The sequence below is a fragment of the Astyanax mexicanus genome, chromosome 22 (genome assembly GCF_023375975.1).
Source record: "Astyanax mexicanus isolate ESR-SI-001 chromosome 22, AstMex3_surface, whole genome shotgun sequence".
NCBI lineage: Eukaryota > Metazoa > Chordata > Actinopteri > Characiformes > Acestrorhamphidae > Astyanax > Astyanax mexicanus.
The window spans coordinates 12,481,705-12,496,114 of NC_064429.1; the positions used below are offsets into that span (position 1 = coordinate 12,481,705).

Consider the following 14,410-nt stretch of genomic DNA (forward strand, 5'->3'; position numbering starts at 1 on the left):
TGGGTCACCGGGGTCACCGTTTCACACTGTACAGCACTGAACACAGATCAGAGAACCCTGCAACGGGAACAAGCTTCTATTATCGTATTTTTCTCACTATAATTCACATTTAAATCCCTTTAATTTTCACAATTTTCACAAAAATCATCAGAGCTCCTTATAATCTGGTGATCCTTATGTATGAATTCTATCAGTCAGGTATTAAGGAGCAGTAAAGACACTCCACTGAAGTACAGAGTTATACAGGAGTTTCAGTTTAGTTCTCCAGCAGCATTAGCATTAGCCGCTAACCACTGTAGTATCTCTTTCAGTGTTCAGAGGTGAGTATATCAGACTGTAGTCTCCATATTTGCTGTGTTAAAAAAAGCTACTTGGGACAAATCGCTAGCTAATATCGCCCTGGTTTACCAAAACACTCAGGGTTCATCCGTGTAGCGCTATTGTATGCTAATGCTGCTGCACCCAGCCTTAGTTTAAATCTGAAAATCTAAGCTTACTGTAAATAAACAGAAGCGCTTTACTCACCCAAATAAACAGTTTTCAGAACAGACATCCAGCACTCGATTGACTTTAAAACAATTATTATTATTTTTTTTTTTAAGAATTACAGTTTTGTTTACTTAGCTTTGCTTTACTTTACAGGTTTCACAACCCAGTGGTGAGACCTTTAGAGGGAAAACATGGCAACACTCCTGTTCCTTTCTAGTGTCGCATAATCTGCCATAATCTGGATTAGACACCTTTAGCCAGCGCTAATTGAGGGAGCACAGTCTTGTATTATTTGTTAGCTACATTAACTTCATAGCTTTCACACCAAAATATGCAGAAAAGTCTTCTATGATCCTCCGCTGCTTTTTATCTGTATTATTGTATTTTATCTGTAGTAGCCTGGTAGCTGCAGAGTAAAAGTAAAGAAGTGAGCAGGTCTTGGCTGGTCTGAGATCTGATTTGGGGTCAGGTGGGGTAAAACTGTGACTCACGTATCATTCCCGTTCTCCTCGTACAGCTCGGGGAAACACTCCTCCCGCTCCAATATCTCCTGATACTTCTCAGAGTACTCTAAAAAAAACACACACACACACACACACACACCACAGTATTATTACATTATATATTTTATAAAAATATATAAAAAATGATAAAACATAATAAACACAATCACACACAGACCTGGATCTGCAGCTGTGAATGGAGTTCCATCTGCAGTGTAGAAGGTGGGCTCATTCTGAGAGAGAGAGAGAGAGAGAGAGAGAGAGAGCAAAAGGGAGAGAGAGAGAGAAAGAGGGAAAGAGGGGTTACAGGTAAATGATTACAGGTGTGTTCTGATTAGACGCTGCCTTTCATTAGAGGACGTTGACATGTCTGTATGAAGCTCTCATACACGCATGTATGTATGTATATATATATATATATATATATATATATATATATATATATATATATATATATATATATATATATATATATATATATATACATACACACACTATATATGTATATATATACATACACACACTATATATGTATATATATACACACACTAGTGCATTTCAAAAAAATATATATATATATAATTGAAAAGTTACTTTATTCCAGTAATTTAGTGTTAAAAATGTGAAACTCATATTATATAGATGTATTACACACAGAGTGATCTATTTTAAGCGTTTATTGGTACTTTTAGCAGTGTGGGCAGTGTGCCAAGTCCTGCTGGAAAATGAAATCCACATCTCCATAAAAGCTCTCAGAACAGAGGGAAGCTGTAAGATATGAAGTGCCGTAAGATTTTGTAGGAAAACTAAACTGCACTGACTTTAGACTTGATAATAAAACACAGGGGATCAACACCAGCAGATGACAGACATGACTCTCCAAACCATCACTGATCATCAGTAAATTTTACATTTCATTTAAAGTAAATTAAGGGATCAGAGTCTTGAGGAAGAGTGGAGAGACACACAGTCCAAACTGCTCGAGGTCTAGAGTGAAGTTTCCACCAATCAGTGATGGTTTGGAGAGACATGTCATCTGCTTTTATGGAGATGCGGATTGAATAATAACTGCATGAGTTACTGCATTACTGTAAATAGTATTGTACAAGCCTGTGGGGGGGGGGGGGGGGGGGGGGGCTATGATCTGGTTTGCTGCAGTTGGTCAGGTTGATCAGGAGAAAGTAATGCAGTAAAGATTGAGAAACTGCAGAAGCTTGTGGAAACAATGCCACAGCAAATGTGTGTCTTAGTAAAAGCTAATGGAGCTCCAAATACTAGAGGGAGACAGTGTGTGTGTATATATATATATATATATATATATATATATATATATATATATATATATATATATATATATATATATATATATATATAAATATGGACAGATAGTGTATATAATCTAATTATCAAATACATATACATATACATGTATTTAGAATAAAGATAAAACAGATCAGGAATGATAAATGATTGTAAATTTGTGCTGATATGGGTAATATTTATTGATCTTCACATACAGGAGTAGTGTGTAACGTGTGAGGTGCTGGATCTGATTAGGTACCATGTAGTAGTTGGGGTCGTTGTCGGGCGTGGCCTCGCTGACCGCCGCTGCTGTATAAACTCGGCCCCAGTTACTGGATCTCAACTCCACCAGCTGTAACAGCATCTGCTTCACATCCCTAACACACACACAGACACACACTTAAGTACTTAAGCGCATTGATGTGAATCAATGCGCCTGTGTGAAAACAAACCAAACTCTGTTTGGTTTGTTTTCACACAGGCATAAAAACCTAAACGCACCAAAAATGTGCATCAATAAACCACGCAAGCACATCAGAGTCTCCTCTGATTGGTCAGAGCTGTCTGGCGTGGGAGTAAAAATATAAATATATGAAAAAAGTAAATACAGTGAGAAGATTCTGTGTTCCAGCACGTTTATCTGTGCTTTAACACTAAACACTGAAACACTCGCTTTTAAACACAGTGTATTTAATGGGACGTGCAGCAGCACAGATGTAAACATAGTAAACACATAGAGTCACTCGGTTGTGAGCAGTGAATGCAGCACAGACCGAGTGTGCATGGAGCAGTGTTTGTTCATAGCTGTGGTAAATAGCATTATCTGACTAATATATCTGACTAATATATATCAGCTTAAACTTCGCCTCATCAGCAGTTTAGCTCATATAAAAGGAGTATATTTAAAATCTGTGTCGGATCAAGAATCACGTTCTCACCACAAGAGAACCTCCTCTATCTGGTCTCAGTCCGGTTCTTTTGATCTGAAACCGAGTGTGATTACTGTTTTCACACCTGATCAATCAAACCACACTAAAAATACAAACAAACCAGAATTCGTTTTAACCAGAACAAACAGTGCTGGAGTGAAAACTGTCTTACAGAGCTGTAGGAAATAAATTCCTGTAAAAGAATCAGAACCAAACCTTTTACACTGAACATCCAGCAGGACGTTCCTGATCCTCTGGAAGATCTCCTCCATGTGGGGCTTCCCACTCTGCTTCCACGAGTCCTCCAGAATAGAGCCTGTCAGCTACACACACACACACACACACACCAACCATTATGGTTAGTTTATACTTCCCACCCACACATTCCTGCCTCTACAGGTTTAAATCACACAAGGATAAACGCTCACAGCGGCGTAGAACCTTCGAAAGCGAGGCCATAGACAACGCATTGACTTGACGCAGAAATACAGAGCATTCTTTATGTGAGAACTGCAATTTCATTTCATGCTCCTGGGCTCCCCCTACAGTCAGGAAACAGAATATGCACACTGAGCCAATTCCCTGAAGTACACATATCACACATGCATTTCTGGACAAGCTGAGAGATTAGCGATTAGATCCGGCCCAAAATATGTCATTATGAGCCCGAGCCTGATTTAAACCACACATTTTTCAATATGTAGAGCGTTAAAACTGAGCTTTTTTTAAAACATTTTGGGGCTGTTTGAATGAGCAGCACCAGAAGCAGCACCTGAAGTGGGCGGAGCATGTGATCCGAGGTGGTAGAATAATAGTTCTATTAGAGCTACAGTACCTTCAGCAGTTTGACTGCACAGATGAGATTAGCGTCCGCGGGGTTTGAGAACAGCGTGTCCATCAGCTGCTTCAGCGCCATCTGCAGGATGTCTGCTCGCGTTGGAGGACCCTTACCACTTTTTACCTAAACGGGGAAGAGATGTTTCATTATATTACATTACAGTACATTTAGCAAAATGCAGGAGAGAATTCGGACACGCCCTCATCATTAACATGCGCCAGCACCGGTCGCATAAACACCTGAACACCTGAACTGTGTTTAAAATTCCAAAAACACACATTTAGCTTGTGTAGTGTGCAGCGATGTTTACTATAAATCATAATGCATTATGGGAGTTTATAGTGCCTCAATTTTTTTTTTATTTAAATCGATCTTATTTACATGATCCGATATCAATTCATATAAACCCGAATCAATCTTTAGAAATAGCCCATTTTCCCTGTTTATAGAGAGCATCGCCATCTGGCTGGGATTAGCATACTCAAATGATCAGTGATCTGGAGCAGAGGAGTCACACTGCGGGGAGTTTCTGTAAAAATTAGTAATTTTCTTCTATGTTTTCACTCACTGCTGTCTGTGTTTATCAAACTACTACATTTAACACTGTTTTAAGTTGTTTTCCAGTGTTGTTTTCACCTGTATTTTATTTAAAGTAAGACCTGACTGTCTGAATCCACCGCTAGCTTAGCAGGTTAGCCAAATCACCAGTTAAGCTAATCCCCCTTTAGCCAGATTTACTAGCCTTACACACGGCCGGCGCGCTAAACTAGTAAACTACTATTTGTGTAAACTACATTAAGTAAAACTACATTGAGTAAAACTACATTAAATGATATTAAATAAAAAATTATAAATGTTGTGTTAAGTCTATATAATATAAACACTAATATTTTAATAATGGAAGTTTGAGTGCTTCTTGTATAATTATAACATTTTATATTTAAACTACAATTTTTATTTGAACTGAAATGTACCGATCTTCCGAAATGAATAGATTTTTTTTATCAAATTGGGACCTTGTGAATCAGAATCGAATCGATCTGGGAAATCAGTGACAATACCCACCCCTACTCAAAATCACGCTCCAATTCCACCCTACGATTCTCAATAGTGCACTCAACAGTAAACAGGGAGGCGTTTGGGACTATAAACGCACCTCCAGGTTGAGGTAGAGTTCTCCCAGGAAGAAAACGTAGGAGTGAAATCTCCGCTGCGTCACGTCGTCACCCACCACCGCCTGATCCCTCTGCTGAAACTCCGTCCGACACCTACACACCACATCCAGAATCAGAGTGATCAGATTCATCACTTAATCAGATTAATCAGATTTATCTTCAGGCTGATGAACTGAATCTGTATTCAGAGATCAGGAATCTGGATCCACTGTTCTTCGGTCTGAATGGAATTAAAGAAACGTTTCAGTTTAAATCAGTAAACCTAAAGCTAAACCAGACTAACAGCCCCCCCAATGCAGGAACCAGACACCCTGTAATCACAGCATCACTCTGAACTACTGACCTGCAGGAGTAATCACCTGCTACCTGAACACACTGAGATTAGCTCACACTCGCACTCTCACACACAAGATCATTAGTGTGCAGGATTACAAAACTGTATACAGCATATATTATACTCTTAAACTCAGCTCACTGGTGTCACTAAATCATTTTAAACATTTAATTACTAACCCCATTCAGACAGCCTGTACCTGTTTTACTTAATCTTATTTATTCTTTATTTCCATTTTATTTCTTTCCTTATTTTATTATTATTACTATTATTATTCTTATTTATTTATTTGTTCCTTTATGTATTTGCATATTTTTTGTATTATGTAAAAGTTAGTTTTAGCTCATTTTAACTCATTTTTATTGTATTAATCTTATCTTTTGTTGCGCTTAATTTTTATCAATTAAACCAAACTTTAAAAAATATATATAATGTTTTATATGTTTTTTATAAATTTATTTTATATGTGTAATTTACTGTTATTTTAAAATAATTAAATCTAGTTAAATAAAGCTTTTTCTTCATCATGTCAATCCCTGTTTCTGTAAATGTTCGGCTACATTGAAAATGAGGGTTGCCTTCAATGTACTTCCGAGTCAAAATAAAAGTTGATTGATTGATTGATTGATTAAACCTCTGACCAACTAACCCTTCAGACCTCACTACTCTCAATATCACAACAACAGTCTTTAATAGGGGTGGACGATAAGCCCTAAAATAATATCACAATATATCAGAGCATGTAAATAATTACATTACATTTCAGTATCAGTATCTTGACTAATACTGAAGTAATTATTCATAATCATATAAGCAATGCTTCAATATAGCCCTCTGTGTGTGTGTACAGTGTGTGTGTGTGTGTACACAGTGTGTGTGTGTGTGTATAGTGTGTAGTGTATGGTGTGTTGTACCGTTGGAGCAGCAGCTGTCTGAAGTTGCCGGTGCTGGGGCTGAGGCTGATGTGGTGGGAGAGGTGGTTGCAGAGCCGAGCGCCGGTGTAGGCGAAGTTCTGCATCGAGGTGGACTAAACACAACACAGCATATCATACCACACCACAACGTCATCTATCACACAGTGCAAACTGACATACTGTCAGATCTGGTTTGTGCTCCTAGACGCATTAACATCAGGATGACCAATCAGAGCTCAGCTTCATGGGTACAGAGGGCTGATGGTACCTGAGTGAAGATGAGCTCCACCAGCTCGTGCAGCGTCTCCTCTGAGGTGACCCAGCTGTTCAGCGTGGCCGTGATGTACTCAATCTCAAACTCAAATGATCCAGGAGACGAGCTGAGGTGGCTGAGGAACTCCTGGACCAGATCGGCCAGAGACGGTTCTGCGTAATATCCATCAGCGCCGTCCTCGTACACGGCGTCCTGCAGAGACACGGGGGAGACACGCTTTATACACATCCATACACATCAGTGTCGTGTTTAGAGAACGCGGGAAAGAGAAAAAAATAAGTGATGTTGTGCCGAATGCAGGAGCATCACGCAGCAGTATGGATATAACCGATTACAGTGCTGGTGATTCTGTATCTACTGTCACTGTAGATTAATTACAGAGCAGTACGGATACAACAGATAACAGTGCTGGTGATTCTGTATCTACTGTAACTGTAGATTAATTACAGAGCAGTATGGGTACAATAGATTAAAGTTTTCTCAGCAGTAATGAATGCTGGATCTCTCACCTGGTATGGAGCGTAGGTGGAGGGGAAGAACTCGGGTGCACTAACGGACAGTGTGGAGTTCTGCACCACCGGGTCAGCACTGTGGGGTTTTAAGGCTGCTGTGCTGCTGCTGCTGTCGTTGTTACTGTTAGCTGGGTTTGAAGGTTTAGATGAGTTTCTGTCTGCAAAATTAACCCAAATATAAAACATTACGATCCCCACACTGTGGCAATGTCCTGGAGAAACCATCAATACACTCCTAATCACTCCTAAAGAACTCTCCCATAGTGGGGGACAGTAATTACGTAATTTACTGTAATGTACTGTACAGTAGTTTGTTTATCTGTACTTTGCTGAAGTATTTTATCCTGTGACTTTTTTACTTGAGCTGTACTACATTAAAGAACATCAAGAACTAACAGCGTAGCAGAAAAATAAATTGTTGATGGGGACACAAATTGTGAGTCTCTGATAAATCACAATATTGATATTCACATTATTTGTAACTTTATATGTAAAATATATTATATGTAAACTCCACCAGAAGCATAAAGGGAAATAATCTCAGAAAGAATCTTGTTGTGATCCTGCAAGATTCCCAGTCTAAGCAAAATCTTAGTCTGAGTCTAATGACCTGGCATCTTATAATTATAACTTTGTATCTCAAAATAAGGTCTTAGCATCTCAATTATGAATTAGCATCTCTTAATTATGACTTAGTGTTTCAATAAAATGACTTAGCATCTCAATTATGACTTAGAATCTCATCATTATGCCCTAGCATCTCATAATTATGACAAAACGTGTCAAAATAATGACTTAGTGGAGAACCCTCACTTCCCCCCAAGTGGTTAAAAAATGTTTTTAAGTTTTAATATTAGTTTTAATATTAATGTAGATGTAGAAAATAAATTAAATAAAGACAAAAGAAAACCCCTTCTTGATAAAGTGTATTTGACATTAAAGTTACTGTATAATACTTGGTTTAAAACAACAGTTTATGAAAATAAAGCTTCACACCGCAGGCCAAACTATTTCACAACCTGGCTAACGCCATTAGCATGTGTTTACCTGAGTAATGTGCAACTAATTTGCCTCGTCAGTTTAACCCAATAAACACAGCTGAAGAGAACCCTTCCTTAAACACTATATTACATTATTATTAATTAAAATCAGTATATTTAATGCCACTGCTGTCGAGCACTGCAGTTCTCTTCAGAGAGCTAGCTAGCGTTAGCTACCCTGACTAAGCTAAGCTAAGCTAACTGACTGTAATATAACCTAGCTGCTATTTAGCTGAGTAATTAGCAGGCTAGCAGCGGTTAGCCATGTTTTGACACCAACATTATTATATTTAAACGATATTTCAGGTTCACCGCGTAACCCAGAGAACACATCAGAGCGGAAACCCTTATAAGAGTTCGTTAACTACATTTTACATTTTATTACATTATGTTTATCCTACAATGAGTCTCTAGTGTAGCTAGCTAGTTAGCTTAGCTAACCCAGCTAGCTCCAGTTTAGCCGAGCAGCTGTTTGAGTCTGTCAGTTAAATTTGACACCGCATAACCCAGATATAAACACACCAAAAAACACTAAAAACGCGCGCATATATATATATATATTTTGTATATTTATATATATATATATATATATATATATATATATATATATATATATATATATATATATATATATAAATATACAAAAAAAAAATATATATATATATATATATATATATATATATATATATATATATATATATATATATATATATATATATATATATATATAATATATATTGGACCATATAATTTATCTATCCAACCTTGTTAACCTCTAGTTTACCTGTGCCATTTTGGACCTCTATTTTACACATACTTACACTTTACACCTGCTCCCAGGTAAGAGATATCAGTGCCTCCACTTTTCCCAAGCTTTCACCTTATCTGAGTAGAGATTACTAAAACCAATGTTGTCATACTCTTCTAGCTTCCTAGAAGTGCTGGCTGATTTCCCAAATATTTTTTTTGTTAAATATCATCAAGTACACCTGTGTCTTAACCTGTCCACTAAAGGTATCCCCAGTTTATCTTTCTATACCTGTACTTGTAACCTTACCCACTAACCCCAGCTTTCCTGTCTTAACTTACTCACCGTGTGCCTCTGTTTTACCTGAGCTTCCACTTTATCCACATTCCAATTTTTTTTAGCTGTGTTTAACACTAATTACACCTGTACCTGACCCTGTTCATTTAAGATCTATCCAGCTTAGTGTAACCTGTACCTGTACTTGTACCTCACTCACTGCCAGTTTATACTGGACCTACAATCACACTATCTTACCTGTCTGTAACAAGCTTTCCTGCCTCCACTTTACTCTTAACTTTTACTTTATCTGCCTCTAATCTTCTTTCTGAACCACTATTTGACCAGTATCCACCTGTTGCCCTAACTCTGCCTGCCTCAGTTTTACCTGTGCCTCCAGTTTCACTTTACCTGAGGTTCTGTTTTACCTGAACTTACCTGAACCTACATGCTATCTTGCCTTGTCTTACTCTGCCTTCCCTCTTTTTACCTGGACCTTTTTTTGTCTTTTTGCCCAATTAACTCGTACTCATCTTCACCTGTCTCCAGTGTACCCACGTTTCACCTGTCTGCAGCAGCTCACCTGGGCAGGTGGTGGTGTTGGTTGTGGGCGGTGAGGTCCGGGGCTGTCTGAGAGGTTCGCACTGGTTGAAGACCGAAGCCCCCGGGTCCTCCTCGCCCTGCCGGCCGGGGTAAGCGTCTCCCACGCCGGGGGGGCAGCCGGCCTTCCCCCGGGTCCTCTCCGCTCCGGGAGCGCGGTCAAAGCTCTCCGCCATGGCCGAGCTAAGAGCGAGCAGAGGCGGACACAGCTCACACGATCATCCGCCGGACCCGAGTCTGGTCAGATTAATCGATTAAAGCTGATCGAGTCCGGTGTGTGTGATATCTCGGGCGCGCGGGCGGCGGGGTCACAGCGCGGGGACGGAGATCTTATTTATTTACTGAATATTCCGGTTACCAATCTGGACTACAAACACCTCCCAGCGCTTCTTCTGGAGCCGCGGAGTTTCTGCAGACCCGCCGCACAGCAGCGCCACCTGCTGCTGGAGCCCTGCCGACAACTGCAGCCGCTCTTCACCATAAACACACTAATAAACACACATTTAAACACTGTATATAACTTAACATTTAAGCACTAATATATAACTAATAGCAGTTTCTGAATCAGTTTCTCTGATTTTTCTATTTATAGGTTTATGTTTGAGTCAAATGAACATTGTTGTGTTATTCTATAAACTACAGACAACATTTCTCCCAAATTCCAAATAAAAAGATTATAGTTTAGAGCATTTATTTGCTTTCAGACCTCAAATAATGCAAAGAAAACAAGTTTAAAGGCTTATTTCACCCAACCATTACTACTTTAGCTAACAGCTTTTTTTGGTGTGTGTTTTTTCTTTTTTACTAGTTTTTTTGAGGGATGTTTTTGGCAGGGGTGTTTTATTTTATTTTTATTTTTTGGTGGTGTGTATTGTTGGAGGTGGGGATTACCCTCTCACACCCTCTCACATCTAAAGACTCGTCAGAGACATTTTACTCACAGAACAGTCACAGGCTAAGATTTTACAAAGACAGGGGGATCACTAACTGCAGGACTGCAACAAAATTCCTTCTGACATTATTTCCCATCATGAGTGTGGTGGAGTTTACATACAATACATATTATATATTACAATTACAAATAATGTATATATGTGATTTATTTCTCAGAGACTCACAACATATTTGGTTGTATACATTTATTACAGATTGTGAAAATGTGACCAAAATTCAAACTTACTTACAATAAATTCTAAATTGTATATATAATATAATTTTGCTTGATTCCCTATTGATCCAATTTGAAATGGGTGTAGAGATTTTCCATGTTTCGACAGGTCTCTCGTGGCATAACGTAACATCAGGCTTCCTGGTCCAAAGGTTCAGGGATCGAAACCGTGTTGGTGCTGGTCGGGAATTATTTTGGAAAGTGGCTCAGTGCTGTCGCGGCCGGGACCCTCCGCTGCAATTACTTTCCTTAATACCCATTTTATTAAACCCATTTAATAAAGAATTCCCTCAGCTTTAATAAATTGCACTGTTAATTTAATAAAGAATTCCCTCAGCTTTAATAAATTGTTCTGTTAATTTAATAAAGAATTCCCTCAGCTTTAATAAATTGTTCTAAATTGTTCTGTTAATTTAATTAATATTTCCCCCTGTTTTAATAAATAGGTTTGTTCATTGAATAAATAATTTCCTCAGTTTTTATAAATTGTTCTAGAATGCCCTCAGTTTTAGTAAATTATTTTGTTACTTTAATAAATAATTCTCTTAGTTTTTATAAATCTTTCTTTTTACTTATTAAATAATTCCAATAAATCGTTATGTTACTTTAATAAATAATTCCCTCAGTTTTAATACATTTTATTCCCTACAAGTTTTAACAAATCGTTTTCTTTATTTAATAAATAAATCAAATAAATCGTTCTAAGTTTTAACAAATCGTTTTCTTTATTTAATAAATAAATCAAATAAATCGTTCTGTTAACTGGATGTTAATTGTTAAATGGATGAAAATAGTAATTTATTAAAATAAATACGAAACCGTATTTAAATATTCCCGGAACATACTTGGGTTGTGGGGCTGCTGCTAAATGGTTGTTAGAATTGTGTTAACTGCACTTGCTCTACACAACTCTGGTGTTCTGGATAATGCAGGTCTGTCTCATTGTCGTCCTCCTCCCACACACATTAGTTTTAATAATAAAAGGTAGGACATTTTTTCATGTTCTTTCTGTTTACAATTCATTCTGAGGAATTTGGAGCACTACAGAGCACTAACTGTGATGTGTCAAGCGACCCTGTGTGCTACAATCAAAAGTGTTGTAGTACTGCATACTACATACTGAGCAGTGTGTAGTATGCAGTACATACTAGTGCAGTATGCAGTATAGTGGTATTCCATTCCGAATACAGCCTGTGTGTAGAGTGGTACAGTGAGGTAGTGATTGATTGGGCTTGCAACATGAAGACCTTAGTTTTAATTCTGTCAGATGTGTAGGGCAGGGGTGTAGCAGCGAATTCTGGGCCCTGTACACTCTCAATATCAGTGGGATATTGAGATCAGGATTTACATGGGCCTACTCCCTACTCGGGCCCTGGGGAGTCAGGTTCACACATGGTGTTTGGTGAACAATATAGTATGATACTCTGTTGAGTTATGGTCTTGCTTGGTCACCGCTGATGGACGCTTGCGGCTATATTCTGTTTTTTTTTTTTTTGGATGTTTTTTCTAGATTTTTTAGTTTTGGGGGGGGGGGGGGGGGTATTTATTTATTTGCTGGTGCATATTGTTGGAGGTGGTTGATGTTGTTATATTACATCAGAGACTGATTGGAGGTCCCGCCTAAAAGTCTTACGGCTTTCCTTGTGTGCCGCATATTTCAGCTGCAGGACCTCAAGCTTCAGATCCAGAATCTCAGCCTTTTGCTTGAGATTCTGAAAATTCAGCTCCTCCTTCTCAGATGTCTGAACTAACATCTTATATTTCTTCTTCTGCTCCTTAGATTTCTGCTTGAGCTTCCCAGCCTCCTGCACCAGCTCCTTATGCCTCAGCATGAGCTCATTTTGCTTCTGCAGGAGCTCCTTAAACCTCCCCACCAGCTGCTCAAATATCTCCTGGAGCTCCATAAAATTAATCTCCAGCCAATCGAATAATTTATCCAGGAGGATGAACTGCTTCATTTTCTCGTCCTTCTCCTGCTCCAGCTGAGGCGTAAGTTCATCCTCCTCACACATCAACTGGTACAGGTCCTCAGACTTCCGCCGGAGCTCCGCAAACTTCCGTATCTCCTCCTCATGATCTATCTCGTCCTCCTCAGGCTTTATCTCCAGCTGCCTGAAGTCCTGCTCCAGCTGCTCTGATTTCCGCTTGCGCTCTTCGGACTTCCGCTTCAGCATATCGGACTTCTCCTGCAGGACCCGAGCCTTCATCACCAGATCGGCAAACTCCAGCTCCAGGTCTTTAACGTCCCGCATCAGCGCCAATACCAGCCGCACCGGGTCCTTAAACCGCGCATGGAGCTCCTTTAAATCCTCCTTCAGCGCCCGATAATCTTCCTGCAGGTCCAAGAACCGCAGCTCGAGCTCTATGGCGAGCCGCTTCTGCTGCTGGTCCTGGACCTTCGCCTGTTTCCTCCATGTGATTCCCATCGCGCTGCTGCTGCTTCTGATCGGTTTCGCTAAATCGCGAGTGACGGAACGCCGCGCCTGGGTCCTATTTATAGGAATCTAACGATATGACGTCATCGCGGGACAAGGGCGCGGCGCCAGTGCGAAATGGTGACGCTGCAGCCTTACCTGCCGTTCTTATGACGTCACGGTTACACCGCTGCAGCAGGAGGCACGAGAACGCGGTATCTATGTAATGCTGCAGGCCGAAGCCACGCCCTCTGGTGCCTCAGCCAATCACAATGCAGCTGAAAGTGGACAGAGAGAGCCGCGTTTACACTGCACAATCTACACAGTGTGAAACTGTGTTCATTTACAGGTGCGAATTATTCTGTATGGAGAACCAAAACTGACAAAATAAAAATAAATCACTCAGTAAAAGGTGATTATATATAATATGGTGATTGAAACGCTGAAGAATCGTTATATAAACAAATAAATATATTAGTAATGTTAAATATGGGTTACTTTATTTACATTGTTTATTTAAATAAATAAATGAATGCAGAAATAAAGAGTTATGTAAATAAATAAAGAAATTCAGCACTGAGGAGGGGAAACAGGGGAAGGAATACACTCAAATATCGGAATCACTTCAACAGGAAATAAGGAATCACAGTAAAGTTAACGGTAGTTTAATTTTTGATATCATGCTTTTTGGCACTAATAATAAATGAGGTAAAAAATATTAAATAAATAAACATTCACACAGTGCATCTCTATAACCCATACATTAATACAGTGTGACATAATAGAACATACAGTTATAAATCACGTTTAGTTTATAAAGACACTACTGATAAACATGCTAACCTAAAAAAATGAATATGACTAGTTTTTATTGGCTAAATTACTGATGGATAT

The 14,410-nt window shown here is 38.9% G+C and overlaps 1 protein-coding gene across 5 annotated transcripts in view; it reads right to left on the reverse strand.

The window, feature by feature from the left end:
• paip1 (poly(A) binding protein interacting protein 1) overlaps positions 1 to 14,410 on the reverse strand; it is a 67,420-nt gene that overhangs the window by 3,466 nt on the left and 49,544 nt on the right. Inside the window, exons 1-10 of one of the 5 annotated variants that reach the window (XM_022664852.2) lie at positions 9,918 to 10,347; positions 7,268 to 7,428; positions 6,753 to 6,950; positions 6,485 to 6,597; positions 5,218 to 5,329; positions 4,059 to 4,184; positions 3,440 to 3,546; positions 2,510 to 2,671; positions 1,171 to 1,225; positions 981 to 1,059 (exon numbers count right to left, since the gene is read on the reverse strand). In XM_022664852.2, coding sequence (XP_022520573.2) covers positions 981 to 1,059; positions 1,171 to 1,225; positions 2,510 to 2,671; positions 3,440 to 3,546; positions 4,059 to 4,184; positions 5,218 to 5,329; positions 6,485 to 6,597; positions 6,753 to 6,950; positions 7,268 to 7,428; positions 9,918 to 10,110 — 1,306 coding nt within the window. In that variant the 5' untranslated portion in view covers positions 10,111 to 10,347. Of the gene's footprint in view, positions 1 to 980; positions 1,060 to 1,170; positions 1,226 to 2,509; positions 2,672 to 3,439; positions 3,547 to 4,058; positions 4,185 to 5,217; positions 5,330 to 6,484; positions 6,598 to 6,752; positions 6,951 to 7,267; positions 7,429 to 9,917; positions 10,348 to 14,410 lie in introns of those variants that run through there. The other 4 variants (XM_022664853.2, XM_049470712.1, XM_049470713.1 and 1 more) reach the window with 4 other exon arrangements.